A 22415-nucleotide genomic window follows, 5' to 3' on the forward strand; every position below is an offset into this window, starting at 1 on the left:
AAGCTGCATCTCCGGTCCCTTGGGTCTCCTCTCAGCACGACGAGCGAGGTCCCTCGAATCCAGCGACACCGTCCAAGTGACCCCCACAGTCCAGTGACTCTTCAGCCCAAGTTTGGTGGAGGTAAGTCCTTGCCTCACCTCGCTGGGCTGCATTGCTGGGAACCGCGACTTTGCAAGCTTCTCCGGCCCCTGTGCACTTCCGGCGGAAATCCTTTGTGCACAGCCAAGCCTGGGTCCACGGCACTCTAACCTGCATTGCACGACTTTCTAAGTTGGTCTCCGGCGACGTGGGACTCCTTTGTGCAACTTCGGCGAGCACCGTTTCACGCATCCTCGTAGTGCCTGTTTCTGGCACTTCTCCGGGTGCTACCTGCTTCAGTGAGGGCTCCTTGTCTTGCTCGACGTCCCCTCTCTCTGCAGGTCCAATTTGCGACCTCCTGGTCCCTCCTGGGCCCCAGCAGCGTCCAAAAACGCCAAACGCACGATTTGCGTGTAGCAAGGCTTGTTGGCGTCCATCCGGCGGGAAAACACTTCTGCACGACTCTCCAAGGCGTGGGGGATCCATCCTCCAAAGGGGAAGTCTCTAACCCTTGTCGTTCCTGCAGTATTCACAGTTCTTCAGCCTAGTAAGAGCTTCTTTGCACCAACCGCTGGCATTTCTTGGGCATCTGCCCATCTCCGAGCTGCTTGTGACTTTTGGACTTGGTCCCCTTGTTCCACAGGTACCTTCAGACAGGAATCCATCGTTGTTGCATTGCTGATTTGTGTTTTCCTTGCATTCTCCCTCTAACACGACTATTTTGTCCTTAGGGGAACTTTGGTGCACTTTGCACTCACTTTTCAGGGTCTTGGGGAGGGTTATTTTTCTAACTCTCACTATTTTCTAATAGTCCCAGCGACCCTCTACAAGGTCACATAGGTTTGGGGTCCATTCGTGGTTCACATTCCACTTTTGGAGTATATGGTTTGTGTTGCCCCTATCCCTATGTTTCCCCATTGCATCCTATTGTAATTATACATTGTTTGCACTGTTTTCTAAGACTATACTGCATATTTTTGCTATTGTGTATATATATCTTGTGTATATTTCCTATCCTCTTACTGAGGGTACACTCTAAGATACTTTGGCATATTGTCATAAAAATAAAGTACCTTTATTTTTAGTATAACTGTGTATTGTGTTTTCTTATGATATTGTGCATATGACACTAAGTGGTACTGTGGTAACTTCACACGTCTCCTAGTTCAGCCTAAGCTGCTTTGCTAAGCTACCATTATCTATCAGCCTAAGCTGCTAGACACCCTATACACTAATAAGGGATAACTGGGCCTGGTGCAAGGTGCAAGTACCCCTTGGTACTCACTACAAGCCAGTCCAGCCTCCTACAGGTAGGTGTGCCCCCCAGAAAGTCCTGGCGTGCCAGGCAATTGCCCAACCTCAGGGTGGTGACCCTGGGTTGGGGAACCAGGCTCAGAGGTTAAACTCTGACCTGGTGGGAGGTAGGTGTGCCTCCCAGAAAGTCCTGGTGCGCCAGGCAATTGTTCAACTTCAGGGTGGTGACTCTGAGTTGAATGGTCAGGTGCAGAGGTTAAACTCTGACCTGGTGGAGGGTCAGTGTGCCCTCCAGGAAGTCCTGGCGTGCCAGGCAATTGTTCAACTTCAGGGTGGTGACTCTGAGTTGAATGGGCAGGTGCATAGGTTAAACTCTGACCTGGTGGGGGGTAGGTGTGCCTCCCAGGAAGTCCTGGTTTGCCAGGCGGTGATCCAGTCTGAGGGTACAGACCCTGGGCTGGAAGACCAGGTTCAGGGTGTCCCCCCGGACCTGGAGGGAGGGGCTACTGATAACAGTGCCCCTACCATGTTGTCTTCTGAGGAGGCCACTCCTAGTTGGAGGGTGCTGGACCCCAGAAGGGAGGGCAGGGGGAGGGAAGCCTCACCCCGGGCCCTAGTCCAACCTGAAGGTACAGGCCCCAGGTTGGAGGGCCAGTGGCAGGTTAACAGCCCTGCACTGGTGGAAGAATGGTACAGGGTGACTTCTGTAAGCACCCTGACCAAGTTGGACTCTGGGGGTACCGCTCCAGGAGGGAGGGTACAAAACCCCAGAGGGGAGGACCAGGTTCAGGCTGTCATCCCTGACCTGGTGGAAGGGAGAGTGGTTAAAGGGTGCCCAGCACCTGGGGCTACCGCCCCCCACTCTCCACAGCCACAGTGGTTGGAGAGCTTTGAGAGGCCTGGGGCCTGGCTCTCATCCCTGGCAGCTGTCAGTAATCACTGTGGCTTGCTGTCCGGGTGGACAGAGTTATCCCTGGGGAGGGGACAAGTGTCACACCCCAGGGGTAGAGTGGGCAACCCCACTATGTTGGTCATAGTGGTACTATCCTGCTCCTGGGATACATCTGTGAGCAAAGTAAGGTTAGGTGCTGCACAGATGGGATCCGCAGGAAAGGAGAAAGGTTCCCCATGGATGGGCTTAGTGGGCCCTGAGAGTATGGACAGAGGGATCCAATTGGAGTCAGGAAGGCGAAGAACTGGAGCATGCCCCTGCTGTTGTGGGCCTGGGTCCTTGTTCTGTCGCCTCAAACAGGGAAGTACATCAGGATAGTGATTGTTCTCCCCTGGCTTTAGGCTGGTGGGGGGTCATGTTGGACCTGGCTTTTTGACAGGGACATCCCCAAACTTTTTGCCTCCTTCCTCCTATTTTTTCTGACCTGTTGTTGTTGGCTTTTGACCTCTGAGCACTTTACCACTGCTAACCAGTGCTAAAGTGCATATGCTCTCTGTGTAAATTGTACTATTGATTGGTTTATCCATGATTGACTATTTAATTTACCTGTAAGTCCCTATTAGAGTGCACTACATGTGCCTAGGGCATGTAGATTAAATGCTACTAGTGGGCCTGCAGCACTGGTTGTGCCACCCACCTCAGTAGCCCCTTAACCTTGTCTCAGGCCTGCCATTGCAAGGCCTGTGTGTGCAGTTTCACTGCCACTTCGACTTGGCCTTTAAAAGTACTTGCCAAGCCTAGAACTCCCCTTTTTCTACATATAAGTCATCCCTAATGTGTGCCCTAGGTATCCCCTAGAGCAGGGTGCTGTGTAGGTAAAAGGCAGGACATGTACCTGTGTAGTTATATGTCCTGGTAGTGTAAAACTCCTAAATTCGTTTTTACACTACTGTGAGGCCTGCTCCCTTCATAGGCTAACATTGGGGCTGCCCTCCTACACTGTTGAAGTGGCAGCTGCTGATCTGAAAGGAGCAGGGAGGTCATATTTAGTATGGCCAGAATGGTAATACAAAATCCTGCTGACTGGTGAAGTCGGATTTAATATTACTATTCTAGAAATGCCACTTTTAGAAAGTGAGCATTTCTTTGCCCTAAAATCTTGTGGTGCCCTTCAATCCACGTCTGGCTAGGTTTAGTTGACAGCTCCTTGTGCATTCACTCAGACACACCCCAAACACAGGGTACTCAGCCTCACTTGCATACATCTGCATTTTGAATGGGTCTTCCTGGGCTGGGAGGGTGGAGGGCCTGCCCTCACACAAAGGACTGCCACACCCCCTACTGGGACTCTGGCAGACAGGATTGAGCTGAAAGGGAACTTGGTGCATTTCTTAGAGACTCTTTGAAGTCACCCCCACTTCAAAGGCACAACTTAGTATAAAACAGGGCCTCTGCCCTACCTCATCAGACACTTGCTGGAGAAGAAACCTGAACCAGAAACTACATCCTGCCAAGAAGAACTGCCTGGCTGCTCAAAGGACTCACCTGTCTGCTTTCTCCAAAGGACTGCTGTCTTGCTGTTGCCCTGCTGCCTTGCTGAACTCTTGTCTGGCTGTGAAAGTGCTCTCCAAGGGCTTGGATAGAGCTTGCCTCCTGTTCCTTGAAGTCTCAGGACCAAAAAGACTTCTTCCTTTCACGTGGACGCTCCGTGCGCCGAAAATTTCGACGCACAGCTTGTTTCGCGGCGAGAAAAACGCCGCACACCGACGCTGATCAACGCGACGCCCTCGGGACGATCGAGACTTCGACGCACAACCTCGCAAGGACAAAGCCGCCCGACTTCCAAGGAGAAATCGACGCGACGCCTACCATGAGTGCGAAACTTTGACGCACGGCCTCGCAAGGACAACGCCGCCCGACTTCCAAGGAGAAATCGACGCGACGCCTGCCGTGAGACCAAAATTTCGACGCACGGCCTCGCAAGGACAACGCCGCCCGACTTCCAAGGAGAAATCGACACGACGCCTACCGTGAGATCGAAACTTCGACGCGCAGCCCCGCAGAACGACGCGCAGCCGGAAAATAAGCAGGAGAATCCACGCACAGACCCGGGACATCTGGTAATCCTCGCGATCCACAAAAAGAGACTGTCTGCGCGCCGGAAAACGACGCCCGACTTCCCCGCGTGGAAAAGAACGACGCAAGTCTGTGTGTGCTGAGCGGAAAACGACGCACACACCCCTTTTTCCACGCATCTCTTCTCCTGTGGCCCTCTGAGGAGATTTCCCACCAGAAACCAGGTACTCTGTGCTTGAAAGACACTTTATTGCTTTTTAAAGACTTAAAGACTCTTAATATCACTTTTCAGTGATATCTTTATAAATTCGTATTGCAACTTTGATCGTTTTTACCTACAATTATCCAGATAAATATTCTATATTTTTCTAAACACTGTGTGGTGTATTTTTGTGGTGTTATACTATGGTGTTGTATGATTTATTGCACAAATGCTTTACACATTGCCTTCTAAGTTAAGCCTGACTGCTCGTGCCAAGCTACCGGAGGGTGAGCACAGGCTGATTTTGGATTGTGTGTGACTTACCCTGACTAGAGTGAGGGTTCTTGCTTGGACAGAGGGCAACCTATCTGCCAACCAAAAACCCCATTTCTAACAGAAACGGGCAGGGAAAGAGGCGTAGTCCAAGGCTCCCCTGTCCCACCAGAGCCCTCGTGTGGCCCGCGTCCCAATCGCGGGCCCCAGGAGGAGCCCGGTCAACATAATCGGCAGGGCGGGGAGGCTCCCCGCACCGCCGGGCCTCGCGTTGGTGCTCTGAACCCCTTTGTGGTGCCCCCCTTTGTGGAAGGGCCAGTGGAGGCCCTCAGGGGGGCCCTCGTGATCGTGGGCCCCAGGAGGGGGCTGTTATTACACAGAGGTGGTGCGTGGTGCCCCCTCCTGTTCTAAAACTACTGGCTGACTTTGGCCCCCCCTCGTGAGGGCCGGTGGAGGCCACGGGGGCCCAAGTGATCTTGGGTCCCCAGAGGGGCCCATCAGGAATACAGAAGGGGTGCGTGTTCAGGAGGCCCCCGTTTTGTGCAGAGGAGCACCAGGGGCCCCATTTTTCATTCTACAGGCACTAGAGGTGCCTTCATCTCAAACAGGTACTTTCTGCAGGATTTACATATGACATAAGTTCTTTTTAAAGACTTCCTTGATTTATATGTTGCCTATCTGTTTGATAAGGTTTTCATATGTCTATGCAAATGTTCCTTTTATGGGCATAGCATGCTAATATGTTTTTCTGACTTGCCATACGTTTTATAATGTTCCTCATATGGGCGTTTATGATATTCTTATGACAAGTGCTTTAGTGTAATAACGTGTTTCCTGACTACTGCTTATGTTGCAGAATACTGAGTAACCTGTGTGTTATATGTGACTACTTCTATTTTGCAGAGTAACTAATGTGTAACGTTCTGACAACTGCTAAGGTAGCAGGATCCTACTGACATGTGATGTTTGGTCTAATAATTGCGTTGTATACAATACGGTATATTTTCATATAACCTGGTCTTGTGTTTCCTTTGTGGTGGGGATAGTGTGTCACATGTGTTGTGTGTGTTGTGCAAATGCTTTACACATTGCCTCGGGGTAGGCCTGACTGCTCATGCCAAACTACCAAGGGGGTGAGCAGGGGTTATCTTGGACATGTAATTCCCTTGCCCTGACTAGAGTGGGTGGGTTCTGCTTGGCTGAGGTGCATACTCTAGCCAACCAGAAACCCCATTTCTAACAATTACCTTTCAAGTTTAAGTGGAGAGCAGCTCCTGTATGGAGCACCCTCAGCACCAGTGACACTCTGAATCAGCTCACCTCAAATGTCTGTTTTTTCCCAGCAAAGTTGTTAAGCATAGGATTAGCACAGTGCCCTCCGTGCTGAGCTAGAGTGTATACATCCACACACATATATATTACACTTACAGACAGGGGATTTTGACTAATGGTCTTTATCCATTGGTCTGCTAAACCACCATTCACACTTTGCTTCTGCCCACCACTTCTACCTACCACTACATGGAGTATGCTTCAACAGGAGAGCCTCCTCCAGTCACTCGCTTCCCTTCCTGTAAATGACAGCATTTTACTTTTGCAGAATGCGTGCATCAGCTATACTGTATAGATATTTCTTGGGCTGGAGGGACAATGTTTCCTTAATTTAAAAAATACTTTATAAAAACTTATTTCTGTAGTCCGTGTACAAGATCAGAACGAATGTGAGTTAATTAGTCACAAGTCTATGCTCCATTACTTGAAAAGTCAGCCCAGGCAGCTGGGCTAACATGTTAAATAAAAAACTGTACACATACATAGAATTACAAAGAAAATATCAAATGACTATTGTAAACGTCTTGCACTTTCACTGTCCCATCTCTGTCTTTAAAGCCTAAGAAGAAACACACACTGAGGATTTCCACCACCGCTCTTGCAGGTTAAAGCACACATCTGCCTCACATTTCTGTTGTTTCAAAGTGGGAAAGGAGAGAAAAATGTTGTCCTGGTGATGTGCACACTCAGGCCATATTTATACTTTTTTAGCGCCGCATTTGCGCCGCTTTTGTAAAGCAAAAGCGGCGCAAACTAACAAAACACAATTTTATTTCCCCCTAAGTGTTTGCCATGCTCTGTAAATAAATTTAACAAAAAGACAACTTGATTAAAGGAAAAGCTAATGCACTAGAGCTTGTAGAGTCATATGTCAAAAGCTGTGGCACAGGTCAATATTAATTGCATTAAGGGGGAAAACAATTTTAACTCACCAAATCGGAAATAAAACTAAATAACCTTTTCTTGCATGTAACAAAAAGAGCACAATTTCCCATTTACCACACGTGCTTTGTCACAAATGAGCAACTTCAGGATAAATACCATAACTGTCCTCCCTCTCATTCTCTCTTTTTCCCTCCCATTCTGTCATTTCCCCTCCCACTGTGTCCTTGTCACTGCCTCTTTGCCCTTTTACTACCTCTTTATTTCCTTTCTGTCCTTTGCCTCTGATGTTTTCTAATTCTTTCCTCTACTTTCCACTATCTTCTTTTTCATGGTTCTCTTTTTTTAAATCCCTTGTCTATTGCCAATTCTCTTCTTGTACACTTTTCCTTTTTTGTTACGAGGCCACTTTTTCTTGCCTCTCTCTGCTTTCCTTACACTTTATTTTTTGTCCAGGTTTTTTCTCTCTGTGTGCTCTGCATTTCAAGCCATAATGTCCATTTTCTCTTCTTCTTCTCTCTTTTCATCCTACTTTATTTTTCTAGGCTCTGTTCTTTATCATTTTCATCAACCCCCTACCAGTTATTTATATTTGCCCTCTTCGGTCTCTTCTCTTCTTAAATATTGTCTCTTGTTCTGTTCCTCTACTCATTCTGGTCCCCTTTCTCTAGCTCCTGTTTTCTTCATTGTTCCTTTTAATCTCTGTTCCCTTCAGGCAGTTTCACTTTTTTCCATACAGTCTCCTTTCTTCATCTTCCTTCCTCTGCTGATGTCTATGTCCTCAATTATCGTAAGACCTCTTACCTTCTTTTATCTTCTCTTTTCACTTTCTTTTCCCCAACTTCGATACCCATTTCACCATTTGTAAGAAATTGGGTTGTTGGCTAGCTGGGGTGTGAACCCTGATCAAGCGGCAACCACAATCCTTCTCAGAGTGATGCACAAGCCAACCCTAAATTAACCTGTGCTGAACCCTCTGGTAGCTTGGCATGGAGTAGTCGGGCTTAACCTAGAGGCAGCGTGCAAAGTATTTGTGCATCACTTCAAAAGGAAATAATGTGAAAATACCACACAAAAAATAATTCCACACCAGTTAGAAAAATAGAACATTATTTAATAAATAAAGCAAGATCAAATCAACAGAATCTAATCAGTATAACCAGAGATATACAATTTTAAAGGTTTTAGTGAAATATCTGCCAGAAATGCAAAGCACCAAATCTGGATATCTGGTCATGCCAGACTGAGAAAAAATCACAAGTTCAGGCCCAGTGAGATGGAGTGCAGGCTGGCAACAGGCATCCAGTTAAGACCACTGAACATCGTACCTGAAATCCTGGTTTGTAGAGCATTGCAAACATTCATGTTGAAGATGTCTTGTGCAGTCTTATCGATGTGTAGGTTCTGAGATGTGGCAAGGCTGCAGTCCAAGGCCCTGTGTCGTCATTGAAGATTTTGTCAATGAGGGCGTGCGATGCGAAGCCCGCCATTTAGGATGCATCGCACAGTTGAGGAGGAGGGATGCAAGGACCTGTGCGAAGGATGCATCGCACAGCGCCAGTTCCAATGGGCTGCAATGCGATGCATGTGTTTGCGAAGGGTTGAATTCATGCAGTAGTGGTGATGCATTAGTTCTGCTCTGGTTTAAGGCATGCAGCAGAGGATCTTCTGGATCAGAGAGGCTGGCAGAGCACGTTCATGCCACTTCCAAGGGTCCAGGACTTGGATGGATCCACTTGGAGGGGTAGACTCACAGGTGGCAGAGTCCAGTTACAGGTGCAAGGTTGCTGGAAGCCTGTTATGTCCCTGAGGCTTCAGATCAGAAGGCCAGCCAACTAGGCCTTAGAGTCACTCTGGGTTCAAGAGATGCAGGTTTACGTCTTCTCATCTGGGAAAGAGGGCAGGAAATTATCATAGCAGGGCAGCAGTCCTTTTGATCAGCAGTCCAGCAGAGTAACAGTCTTTTTAGAAGTCACACCTAAGCTGCCCATTGTGTCATATTGTGTAGGAGGGATGTACAAAGCCCAACGGTCAGCTACACCCAGTCATGTGATCCAGAAACAGATTGCAGGCACCAAATGGCCAAGGTAGGAAAATGCCAACTTTCTAATAGTGGCACTAACAGAACTGTAATTTAAAATCTGACCTCGCCATCTGTCAGGATTTTTCATTGCAATGCCAAAGACAACAAACTTGAACTGGTTACCTATTTTCATTCGGATATTATGCTTGTTAAATGTAATAAGGTAACTCCAATGTTATCCTGTTGGAGAAGTAGGCCTTGCAGTAGTGAAAACTTATTTAACAGGTTTTCAATACCAGTACATGTAAAACTTAATTCTTGAATACTTTGAACCGGTTCAGGGTCTACCCTAGGGGTGACTGGTGGGTATTAAAAATTAAGGCTTAGGTCTGGTTTAGGTCTGGCAAAAGGTTTACTTTGCCAGATCGAAATGGCAGTTTAAAACTTTAAATGCACAGGCTGCAAAGCAGGCCTGAGACATATATAAAGGGATTCTTAAGTGGGTGGCACAGTCAGTGCCGCAGGCCCACTAGTAGAATTTAATTTACAGGCCCTGGGCACAAGTAGTGGCACTTTACTGGGGGCTTACAAGTAAACTAAATATGCCAATTGGGTATAAGCCAATCTAACATGTTTTAAGCAGAGAGTGAAAACACTTTGGCACTGGTTAGCAGTGTTAAGGTGCCTAGAGTCCTAAAACCAGCAAACACAATGTCAGCAATAGGAGGGTTGAAGGCACGAAGTTAGGAGCTAAACCATACCAGGTATGCCAGGTATAACACCATTGTAATTTCCTCATTTTCCTCATTGTCTCAATCCTATCTTTCCACCAGCCCTACTCTCATTTGTCCCTTTTCTCACCAACCTTTCCAATGCACCCATTCATATCTACCACTTTTTCCTGTCTTTGTATCTTCTCTTACCTATGATTCTTTCACTATTCTTTTCTCAATCTCTTTCCTTCTGACCTTTTCCCTTTAATCACTGTGTATTGTCTCCTCATCACATTTCTCTTTTGTCCTTATTCTCTTCTCACTCACATCCATCTCTTCAGTCTTTCCTCGCTGTCATATTTCTTGTAATATTTCATCTTGCCTCCTCCACACCTCTTTATCTGTTTTCTCATGTATTCCTCATTCATACTTTTGTCTTTTCCATTAGTTTTATCCTCGCTCTATGGTCTATACTCTTGCAGTGTTCTACCTTCTGTCACCGTTCTGTCTTCTCTCTCTCTTCTGATCCTTCTCCTTTATTTTACTTTGTGCCTATTATTGTACTCTCCTCTTCCATCTTATCTTTTTATCTTCCAGTGTTCTCTATCTTCCCCTTCTATTTCCTTTCCCCTGTCCCTTTTTCTTTCCATCTGTCCTCATTCTCTCTACTATCGTCTCTTTCCTCATTTAGCCCAGTATTAAAAATACCCCATATCCTTCACTTTTTTCCTGTCAGCCCCACCCGCCCATCTGTCCTTTTTCTTTTTCTTTGTACGAGTATCCCTTCCACTATGTATGCTACAGCATTCTTTTTTTATGTTTTCTTTGCTTCTCTTATTGGCAGTAGTCTCACCCCTGCGCCGTTCATTGTCTAACTTGATGATCGCTTCAACTGATTGTTTTAATTTTCTGTCACTGAAGGTTCAGGTTTTTTTATGTGGTTCAATAGATGAAAAGCCTTTGCCATATTTGCCATGCCCCACTTAAAAAGTGCTTCACTCAATGCTAGTGTTCCATGATGAAGTATACTGCTGTTGTACATCAGACCTTAGAACCCTCACGAGCTATTCACACTGTCATTCCAAAGGAATGTGACAAGTTGAATGCCACTGTATCAAGGTTTACAATATTAAAATACACGAATAATGCATTCACTGCATTTACCTAACCACTACTTAGAACAGTAAGCATGTATTTACTATTCTTACCTCCACAGATTCTTAACAATACTTACCCTGCAATGTTTGATTTAGTGGATGCAGCTTTATTAATATCCAATGCTACTCTTGCTACTTGGTGCACCACCACCATGTGACATCTTCCATTCTTTGTTAAACTCTTATTCACCAACCCACAGAGCCAAACAAAACTGCAAAACCATAATATAAAAAGGGTTATATGCCAGGCATGTTGGGTTTGGCAGTGTTTTTTTTAATTGCTCCTCGTTGTGTCCTTTTCACGTGCAGAAACAATATGAAGTTCTATGAGTACGATCTCAAATCAGCAGTTGGATGGATGAGTGAGTACATCAATTCTCTGAAGCCTTGCCCATCAAGAAACACAATTAGCATGACCTGTCCACATCCATCCAGTCGCTCACTCAACCATTTAGCCACTCACCAATTCAACCAGCCATCCACATATTCATGCATTCCTTTATTCAGACATTCATCCATTAAATATCCAAGCATTGTCACTTACTCCTTTTTCAATGTACTCCGTCACCAATCCAACTGTTGACCCATTACTCTCAAACTCACCAACCATGGAAGACGCACTTTCACTTATAAACTAATCAAACCAATTGGCTTTTCCAATGCTCGCTCCAAAGTGAAATATGTAGCGATTGCAAACAAATCTTTAAAATAGGGACCCTATTCAAATTTGTTTTGCTCAAGCTTAGCAACATAAATATGGAGTTAGTTTTGCACCAAATGTGCATTAAAAAATGATGCAAATTCGGCGAAAAACAGGTCTAAGTATGTCCCTAAGAATTTTTCACAACTAAGTTCAGCTTAGGTGTTTAAGCAGCTTTGTGAATTGAACTCTGGGTGCTTGCTGTGTATTCCTCTGTTATGGGGCTACTTTATGGTCTTGTCTGTGAATTAATTGTTATTTAATGAAGATATGTTATTTGCCTCAAACCTGTAATATGATGACATATGATACATTATTCATTTTCATAATGCGTCAATGATCATTTCAAGCAAATGAATTGTGAGAAAATTGCATTGTTTGCCATGATGATTTGTTGTTTTTAAAATGCGACCCATTGTATTTGGGATCCCCTCTTGAACATAGATGATATGGTATCCTTAGAGGGTGTGTTATCCTTTTTGAGTTGTGCAGAAATAATCCTCCTTAAATGGCTCTAGGAATATTCTCATTAATTGCAGCAAGCAATGCATGCCACCCAGTTCTTGCCATGCTGCCTTACTGGTGTCCATAAGGAAGACTAAGACCCTGATTTATACTTTTAGGTGCAAAACTGCACAAATGCAGTTTTGCACCAAAACATTTAGCACCAGCTTGCACCATTTCTGAGCACCAGCCGAGCACCATATTTATGGAATGGTGCAAGCCGGTGCAAAGGGTAGGCTAGCGAAAAAAAAGAAATGACGTTAGCCGGGTGGGGCTGCCGGTGTGGAAGAAGGGAGTTTTACACCAATAAATGACACTAGGCAGGTTAGAGTAAAAGAAAATGACTCTAACCAGCCTAGCGTCATTTTATGACACAAAACCATCCATACCACATGACTCCTGTCTTAGAAAAAACAGGAGTCATGCCCACTACCCCAATGGTCAGCACGGAGGACCAGGATCACCTGGGCATGGCCGTTGCACCCAGTGCCAGGTAGGGGGGCCCACTTCAGGGCCCCCAATGGCACTTAAAAATAAAATGCTTACCTGTGCTTACCTATACTTACCTGGGATGGGGCCCCCCATCCTCCACTGTCCCTCTGTTGTGGGTGTCCCTGGGTTCTTGGGAGAGCACCTGTGGGCTTATTCCATGGTGTTTCGCTATGGAAATAGGCCCACAGGTCCTCTAACGCCTGCCGTGACCCAGGCGTTAAATAATGGTGCAAAGCAAACTTTGCACCATTATTTGAACGCTCTTCCCCGTGCGTCATTTTAGCACAGGGGGATAAATATGGTGCTACGGCCATAGAGTTATTTTTTGCGCTGGAACACCTACTTTGCATCTCATTGACGCAAAGTAGGCTTCCACATCCAAAAAATGACTTTAACTCCATAAATGTGGTGCTAGACGGGTCTAGTGCCGAAATATAAATATGAAGTTAGTTTTGCACTGAATTTGCATAACAAAATGATGCAAATTTGGCGCCCAGCTTGACTTTGAAGTGCGGACAAGCAGTTCACCAGTTATAGTATTCCTGTAAGTGCCATACATTGCCAAGATGATGTGACAATGTCCATGCATGGCGTCTGCAAAGTACATCTAGTAATTTACGCATGTGGCAGTGCCGCTTTGCCACGTTTGCTTCAATGTATAAATATTTTATGTATTCTTGGTAAAGAGTTCAAAAGCTTCATTCGTTCACAGTCCATCAGTTTTCATGCTGTACTTTCCTACTTGAGAGCTGCTTGCATAGACAATGTCCAATTGCAGTCAACTTGAGTCCCTTAGAATTTTGGGAAGTACAAGCTAACTAGCCAAACAACAACATTCTGTATGAGGAGAGTTGGAGGTAGTAATTACCTTTCTTCAAGACTAGTTAAAGCAACATAGAAACAAACCTGAATGAGATTAATACCACTGCTCAATTACTCCTCTCTGTCTCTATCTTTTTTTTTATCTCTTGCCTTCCAGGACTTCGACCCTAAGTACGAAAAATGTCAGGAATTGTTCAACAAATGCTGATGGCTCTAGAGTCTCACCAGAGGCGGACCCAAGTAAGATCTAATATCTATTCACAGACTTATAAATATGTGTGCACGTTGTCCCATTTGAAAAAGATGTTCATGTGCTAATTTCTTTCTCCTAAAAAAACAGTTACAGCAGACTACTCTACCTGGCACACATTTTGCAGTCAGCCATTTGTTCTCACAGCTATCACGGCCATGTCAGCCCCTCTTATTATTATTATAATATATAAATGCACAATAACAAAAAGTAGAACACGTCATCAGTACAAAATATGAGGCAATTTTGTGTTTCTCAATTCATAGAATGCATATTTTTCAATTTAATTGCAGTTAATTTTGTGGCACTAAACGTTAAACCCGTTTCTTATAATCTTTCCTCGTGCTTAAATCTCCTATTTGAGCTTAAAAGCATATGCCTAAAACAGGAAAATTGCATATACAAATACGGGCATGATGGCCATAGTTTTTGTGACTTTATCCCAGAAAGGAATTCGATCTAGAGTATTCAGTGTATTTTTTTTACAAGTATAATTATTTTTGATGTTCTCCTGCTGATCACCTTGTTTTACTCTGGCTCAACTCCCTTTAATTTCTGCTTGAGTTTGTTAGAGCGCCCACCGCTCACTTTATACCGTCACTTGACTAAGACTATTGTCTATTTTCACGATGACTTTCTTTACTGACTTTTTTCCTTTTTCCTTCCTTCCTTCCTTCCTTCCTTCCCTCCTTCCCTTCTAGCGTATAGAAGTACAATACAGTCGTCTCTGACATCTTCTTCTAATCACCTTAGCAGCTCAGCTGGTCTTCCCCTTGAAGCTCTTTCCCTTTATCTCTTCTTTGTCTGTTTCTCAGTGGAGTCTGTGCTTGCTGGGCAACAGTTCTTCTGCTTCATTAGCTTACTTTTTCATTGTAATCTTCATTTCTTCCAACTCAAATAGTCATCAGAACCTATGCACTTGTCACACCTGCTACACTTTTCTGTTCCATAACTCTCATTTCACGCTACTTTTACTGAGAGTAATGGTTTGAATTGGAGTTAACTGTGTTACATTAGATTTAAATACTGTATGCCTGGTGTTTTTTAACATATTCCTTTTTCCCCTGCTAAAATAGTTGTCTCTTTTAGCAACAACTATGTTTTACACTCTTTATATGAGAGTGCTCCACTCTTTGAATGTGAGCGAGACCTCCAGCTCAGCCGTATCTGTGTTCCCCTTACCCTTATTTCCTGAACATTTTTCGACAATAGCTTTATCATTTACCGTTAGGTATTGCCTGTTTTTGCACTAAGCACCAGATATTTTATCTTAATATAAATCTGACTGGATTTCGGTTCTGTAGTTTCATTATAATCTGAACTATCTTTGATTCTCAACTCACTGGGCCATATCATCAAAAGGTGTGGTCACTCAGTGCAGAGCTTAGTATCTGTTTTTCTGCATCTGCAGTGTGTAAGGTGAAAGTATTCAAACCACGATTCCTCTTAGTGCATTAACTTCAGACAGCACAACTCAGAAACCGTAAGAAGGAAACCTAGGCCCTCATTTGTGAGATTTCCAAACTGCAGTAGAGAAACTTGAACCTTCCTGATATAGATCTTGCTCGACCTAACCTGACTGAAGTAGCTTTTCAATAGCCACAAAAGAAGCGTGAGTTTTCTGTTGGAATACAGCCAAATGATAGGTTCTCATAGTAGCCAAGTCAAACGGTATCGGGGTGGTATAACCATGCTCCTCAATTCATTTGTACATATTTTATTTCACAGCCTGAGTTCCATGGACCCGTTGTTCAAGATCATCCCAACTTTAATGCTGCTGCAGATGCGGCTGCCCTCAACAAGGCGCTGATGGAGAAAGGTACTGTAGCCCCAGCAGACCAGTGCTAGAGCATTTTGTCATTTGATTCTTCTACCCTTAAGATGCCAGAGTGTTGCAAAACTGAGAACCTACTGTTGCTAAGATTTTGAGAAGTTCAAACGTTGTAACTATCTATGTTGAGATCCAGGATCATTGGAAAGTGCCACCCTAAAAAGAAGGCAGTACAGAAGTATTTGCACACTATTCTGCCGGGTTGTATTCACAATCTCAAGGTCAATAATCATGACCTGGACATATATCGAATCCACTATATCAATTACCAACATACTGTAAACGTAAGCATATATAGGGAAGCATGGCTACATTATTTTTAACTCACAACTACTTAATGTGCCAATATTTTGATAGTCGATATTGTTAAGTCGATATACATACAAGACAGCGCTAAAAGTTCACTATTGTGGTAGAACATTTTCTCAAGGCATTAATGAGGCTTTAAACAGTAACAAGTGCCTGCATGACTTACTGACAACTCAGAGAGTAGGAACCATAAGATTCCCTTAGGAGGTGACATCTGTGTGAAGAGAATGTGCTATTATTCCACAATAACTTCCAAGTGGATTTCTAATGGTGGCTATTCACAAAAGAGGGTCAAAGGAGTGGTGAAAGATATTCATTGGCCAAAGAGTTGAACACAACCTATCCATTCATACACTTACACACACTTTCAAACACATTTACCACACGAATCTTAACTTAAAATTATACTTGAATAATCCAAGCAGAAACAGAAACGGGGACAAGGAAAGCTTGCATTATTTGTTTTTGCAGGGCGTGTATGGTAAGAGAAGACTTTGAAAGCAAATATATTACCTGAAGGAAACAAAAAGGAAATCCAAATATGAATGTCACATTTACCTAATCTAACTTACTTCATAAAGATACTGGACACTTCAAAAACTTGCAGGATGTAGTTTATGACTGTAAGTGTGAACTGAGTCTATTGTTTAAAATGTTTCTTGCTCAACCTAGATACCGTGAAAATGTGATGTGTCATGAGCTGTGGAACACTATTGGTGCCAGAGAGTTTGCAACCTTACTGAGTTACTTTGCAATATAACTAGATGAATGGTATAGATGCTCATAGGAGGTTTCAATCCGCCCTTTTCATCTATTGGGCTTTTATTGTATTTTTCACTTTCTTCTTACATTCATTACAGCATACAGAATAGACCAATGGGTCAGCCCTTTTCAGACAATGGCTAACTTTACTATGAGTAACTGACCTTCCGCCCTTTCACAGGAATCACATCCACACACAGGGTTGTTCCCTGTACCTCTAACTCTCCTCTGAATATTGGGATTCTAGAAAGGACGTAGTGGAAACAGAGGCTGTTGTCAAGGGATGTTTTCCTCTTGCACTCTGTACGTCACACTGTCCCTATTATGCAGTGACAGCTTGAGTCACGTGAAGAAGACTCAGTGGCCCCTACCTCTCTCACTCTTCTTGTGTCGTTCCAGAAGAGAAAATCAACATCTCCTTCCTTTTTTCACGACTCACGCAGTCCATGCAGAGGAAGGGTGTGTAGTAGAGGATGCGTGAGATAAGATTTTAAAAGAACGTGCCAACGAGTTGGAGAGAGAGGACACTATGAGAAAAGAGGTTGTGAAATACAGGTGTGAAAGAATGCGAGTAGAGTGACAAATCGGTTACATTGTGCAAGGCAGGTTATTAAAAGTGAAAAGATTGCGGAAAAGGGAGAAGTAAAAAGGCATATGGAGGTTGTGACAGAAGGTGAGGAGGTTGTGCAAGAAAGGTACATAGGGTAGATAGTAATCTGTGATGCAGAAAATGGAGCGAGGAGAGCGTAGGTGACAGTAGAAGCTGGGATAAATTCAGAAGTAGGAGAACAGAGGATATTTTAGGGAATGTGAGAGAGAAGTTGTGTGAGTGCAAGAAGAGTATGAAAGATAGATGACTCAGTTAAGATAGCTTGTATCAGTGCATTTTAATTACATGAGCAGGAAGAAGATGGCAAGGGGGAAATTGAAGTATATGTGGGACGATAGGATGGGGAGATAGAGAAGGGAAATATGCAAGAAAACGAGAGGTGTCTGTGGAAGAGAAGAGGGTGCATGAGATAGGCCCAACCTCGATCAGGAGATTAATACAGCTTCTTTGACAATTCAACCCGAAACAATGTCTTTAGATTTTGTACTCTGCTTGATAATTCTCGTTTATTAACAGCCTTGCTAAAGTGCACAAAAGAGTGTGAAACGCATGTGGCTGATTTTATGTATATTTAAGTACACAATAATGAACACATGAGCAGGTGGTGTGGAGCCCCAATCATGCGACAGAGAATCACCACCAAATGTACCTTCTTTCCACCCCTTGACCTTCCTGAGTCCTACATAATGTCTATTGATGCTGTAGCTTTCACCATTGAATAGGCCCATTAGTCATACTTTTAAATGCCATTGGTCCTGCCTCCACTCCCATTCATACTGTGCATTCAGCAATGTCGTAGAGGCAGGAAATGTGATCGTCTAACCCTCCTACTATCAGATTCTACCATCAAATCTCCCGGAGGTTTTACCCATACAATTGTACGATTGGCGATGAAGCATATAAAATGCGCCCTAATATATTGTAGCGTAAATTGAAAAAATAAATGTATTGTACTGCAGTCCATGGAAAATGAAATACTTTAAACGAGTAAAAAAATGGCCTGTGTTTCATGTCTGAGTAATACCTAGTCTGGGCTGTGTGTGCACTATCAACTGGCAGAGAAAAGTAGATTTGTTAGTTGGTGCAAACACTAACACGAAGAAACAAATGGTTGACTTGTTAGGTGACATTCTCTTCTGTCTTACATAGGATTTATGAATGTGGCTTTCTTAATACAGTGAAACTGAATTTTACAATGAGATTGGAGAAGAACTGTTAAGAAAGCACAATGGAAGTGTGTGTACCTCTTATTCAAACAATGAGTACGCAATTGAAATACCACAGATCATAGAAACTGGGCTGGGATCAGTAATGTATGAATGTGCCTGAAAGTCAGAGGTGCCTAACTTCAGTTGCCAAAAGTAATTAACACGTATACGTGGTTGAATCATTTTATCCCCAGCACTATTGATCAATAATATAGATACGAATCACTAACTTTAAACCAGTATTTTTCAGCTGATTTGCTACATAAGAAAACATGTTTTCCTTTAGTGTTCCAGGAGAATGTGCTTCCCAGTTCACATAGCACTTTATACATTTCTATGTGAGTGGCAAATCCAATGAGAAACCCTAATGAATCATTCTGGAGGCCCCTCACTGAGTCATTACTGGAAGCCAGGTTCTCCAGCCTTGAGCATTTTCAATGATTTGAACCTCAAAACAATGCAAACAATATACAGAAACAAACATTCATCTGCCGGAATAAATATTGCTTTTAATTCACAAACACAAGTTAAAAAATCAAAAGTTTAATATTAATAGAAAGCTTGGATCATTTCTAAACACAATTAAGGCCACTCAAGCTCCATACTATATTCTGTTTGATGCACTTGCACTGCTCCCACAAATCAATCTGAGGTAACTAATTTAATTTTTAGCCTCCAATTTCAGATTCCTTCACATTTACAGAACACAGTACAATTTGAGATTGCACATTTTGTTTCTTCGTTTGTACACAATTTATTAATCTGGTAATGTCATTTAATTTTCCAATGGTTCATGGACCCCCTACATAGGCTTTACAGACCTCCAGGGTTTCCGGTCCACAGGTTAAGAACCACTTGTCTAATGTATGAATATTAGTGTCTAGTTTGTACAATCAGCTAAGGAAAGGAGTATTTACCATTTTAGCTCTTCTTGGAGTCTTTTCTCTCCTATACAGCTAAAACACACTGGTGAATGGAATAAAATTTACATTGGCATGAAACTAAAGTTTTAACCAGAACAGACTGTTTTTTGGGGTTTGATGAACATCCATTGAGTAGTGTTTAAGATACAAGCATTGCAAAATGTATTTGAGCAGACTCGAAAAGTTTAAACCTATAGCTATCTTTATGCAAATGTTAGGGTTATGGTGCAGTTTACATTGAAGTGACATTTTTAAAATTGTTTTTGCACCATTTGATGAGACTACATGAAATTTTGCAGACAGTATGTTAAGCTTACTCTCTTACTCTTTACATGTTTGGGCGGAGAGGGCCAGAGTAAAGGAGAGAATGTGTTCATTTCCGAAAAACTTTGGGGCCTTTCAACAAACTGCATGACATTTGGCTCTGGCATCTCCAATGTATGTATATTTCTTAAGATGCGGCTGGATTAATTAAAGTATGAAGGAAAGAGATCATAATACATTTGACAGGCTGATAACCTTATCACCATTAGCAGATCAGCATGAAACATCAGATGTCAGAATTAGGCTTAATGGGCTAGCTGCCTGCCAATTTACAAACATATTTGTCAAGTGAAGCCAAACCCATTAGCAAATATATACTTTTTGACCCATCTCTATAACTTCGACATAGATTAGACAGTACACACAAAGAAAATGTACATCATATACAAGCTGCACTTGGCCAAAGCCCATGCATAGTTGTTTATAGAGGAAAGGGTTTATGTGCAGTGGATGCCAAAGGCCACATCTTATTCACAGTTCAAGTGCAATGTTTTTTTTGGTCTCACATTTTTTTGCATTTTTTGTGTAGTGCAAACTGAGCCCGAAGGCACCAGAGTGCTTTACACGAACAGCAGATTACATTACACACGGTCAGGGTTTTTAATTTGTTTTTTAGGTATAGTGATATTAAGTGATTTTTTTCAGAATATCAGAATGCTGAGCTGACACCAGCAATTAATCCTGATTGCCCAGCGTGAAAATCTGCAGCTCTGATTATGAGGCCACATTTCCTCCTGTGGTTTCTTTTTTCCACCAGGATCCAGTCCATATAACATTGCATCTTGTTTAGTTCATTAGAGGCATAGAAATCGACCTTCAGTAATTTCTTGTGTGTTTTAATTTTTCAAACACTCTGATTCACACATGATCATTGTCCCTACACTGATGTCTATCTGATCAGTGGTGTCATCAGTGCTGTCCTTTGAGATGTCAGCAGTGATGTGTTGTGTGAAGTCTTGAGGAGCACATGATGGGGGTGTAAGCTATGTTTTTGGTTTTTCTAGTATTTGACTAGTGCCACTGGCCTTCAGGTTTCACTGTAACTGCAATATATTTTCATCATAAAGCAAAGAACCAGTCAAATATTTCTAAAGATTGTTTTATGCATCTATAAGCATTCAATCAATAGCAGTGCATGAACAAATTTAACTACCTGCAGTTCAAATAAACATAAATTAAGGAATGTGAAGTCTGTTTAAAGGAATTATTCTTCATCATTTATAGAAGACCTTCATAAATGTGAACTGAAACTTTGACATTTTATACATGTATGCATGTTACCTACTGGCAGTTGCCAGTAGGTAGTTATAATTAGGACCTCGTTTCCATAGGAAAAGTGTTTCTTTGTGTTACCAATAACTTTGGTGCCAATTGACAAATCTTCACAAAATGTTCAAAACTAGTTTGCCACACACATCAGCTCCTCACCAGACAGGGGCCAAGAAAAAGGGTGGTCCCAAAACACTCTTTCCCCATGCAATTTCCATAGGGATTTTTAGACACAACTACAGGCCGAACCGCTGGGCACGATTACACCAAATTTGGCAGAAAGGTAGCTCTTGGTCCAGAAATTACCCTTTTCGTGATTTGGTATAATCTATTCAGTACTTTTAGAGATATTAAAGGAAATCCACATTTGTATATCTAGAGACACAGAGAATCTGTGGGTCACAGAGATCTTATGCTGAGAATTGATAGGCTGCCAACACTTAAACCAGGAAGTGTTGGCAGCCATTTTGTGAGTCGGACTCAGTCGAGTCCCAAAAAATAGTATAACAAAAAGAAAAGGGGGCAGGGTAGGAATACCCTGACTCCAAGCTCAGGTGCTGAGGGACCCCTGGAACCCTGTCAGGGCAAAAAGCATTTTTTAAAATTTGAGCTATAATTTGTAGCAGATCCACAAATCTGGTGAAAATTTTAAAAAACAACAAGCACAGTCTTCTGCAGTTGTTTACAATATAGCCCCTGGGTAGGCCAGGACCCGGGTTCATGGAGCACTAAAAATTAAAAAAAGTAGGGGGATGCACGGGGACCCCTCCTAAGGCTCTTTTGAACTCCAGGGACTACCACCTCCTCAGGGCTTTTTGAACATATTTAAGGGAGGGCCGTGCTGACCCCCCTCCACTAGGCTCTCATGAACCTCAGGGACCACCACCTCCACAGGGCTTTATTATTATTATGGGGGGGGGAAACGGACCCCTATCCTGTGACTCTTTGGAGCCCTAGGGACCAGCACCTCCCAGGACCTGTAATACAATTTAAACAGGGAGCGGCCATATGCAGCCACAGGGACCACCATTTCCTTGTAGCCGTCCCATTCAAACAAAAGGAGAGGGGACATGTGTCCCCTTTGTAGAGCCATTAATGGCCTTGGGGATCGCCACTCACCAGGGCTGGCCCTCTATCTCCTGGGAGGACCATTCTGGGGAGATAGCAGTTTGTTGTCTCTGGGCGGGATCTTTGACACCTGCCCCAAGGGAAAGCAAACTGTAAGTCCTCTCCCAGCTGAGGGAGCAGGAAAACTTCTCTCGCTCTGTGAAAGTGGACTTTTCTTCTATTTTCCTGCCCGCTGTCAATTGAGCAGGAAAACAGGTAAAAGGACTGCTGCCTCATGCAGGGAGCAGCATTTTTAACTGCTCCCTGCATGCAGGAGCAAGTCCGGCTCCTGCTGGAGGTGGGGAGCAAGCAGGGCTGCTGGAGCCTTGAGGCTCCCCCCACTGTCCTCAGGAGATGCGTTGAACATCTCCACCAAATAACATGAAGTACCCTTGTTTGATGGAGAGGTAACTGTTTGTAC

General features: G+C 43.4%; 1 protein-coding gene across 2 annotated transcripts in view; it reads left to right on the plus strand.

Annotated features, from left to right (window-relative positions):
• LOC138288004 (annexin A1-like) overlaps window positions 1–22415 on the plus strand; it is a 196537-nt gene that overhangs the window by 27592 nt on the left and 146530 nt on the right. For both annotated transcript variants that reach the window (XM_069229095.1, XM_069229103.1), the window contains 2 exons: window positions 13559–13641; window positions 15380–15470. In XM_069229095.1, the coding sequence (XP_069085196.1) occupies window positions 13582–13641; window positions 15380–15470 (151 nt within the window). In that variant the 5' untranslated portion in view covers window positions 13559–13581. The remainder of the gene's footprint in view (window positions 1–13558; window positions 13642–15379; window positions 15471–22415) is intronic.

The sequence above is a fragment of the Pleurodeles waltl genome, chromosome 1_1 (genome assembly GCF_031143425.1).
Source record: "Pleurodeles waltl isolate 20211129_DDA chromosome 1_1, aPleWal1.hap1.20221129, whole genome shotgun sequence".
NCBI lineage: Eukaryota > Metazoa > Chordata > Amphibia > Caudata > Salamandridae > Pleurodeles > Pleurodeles waltl.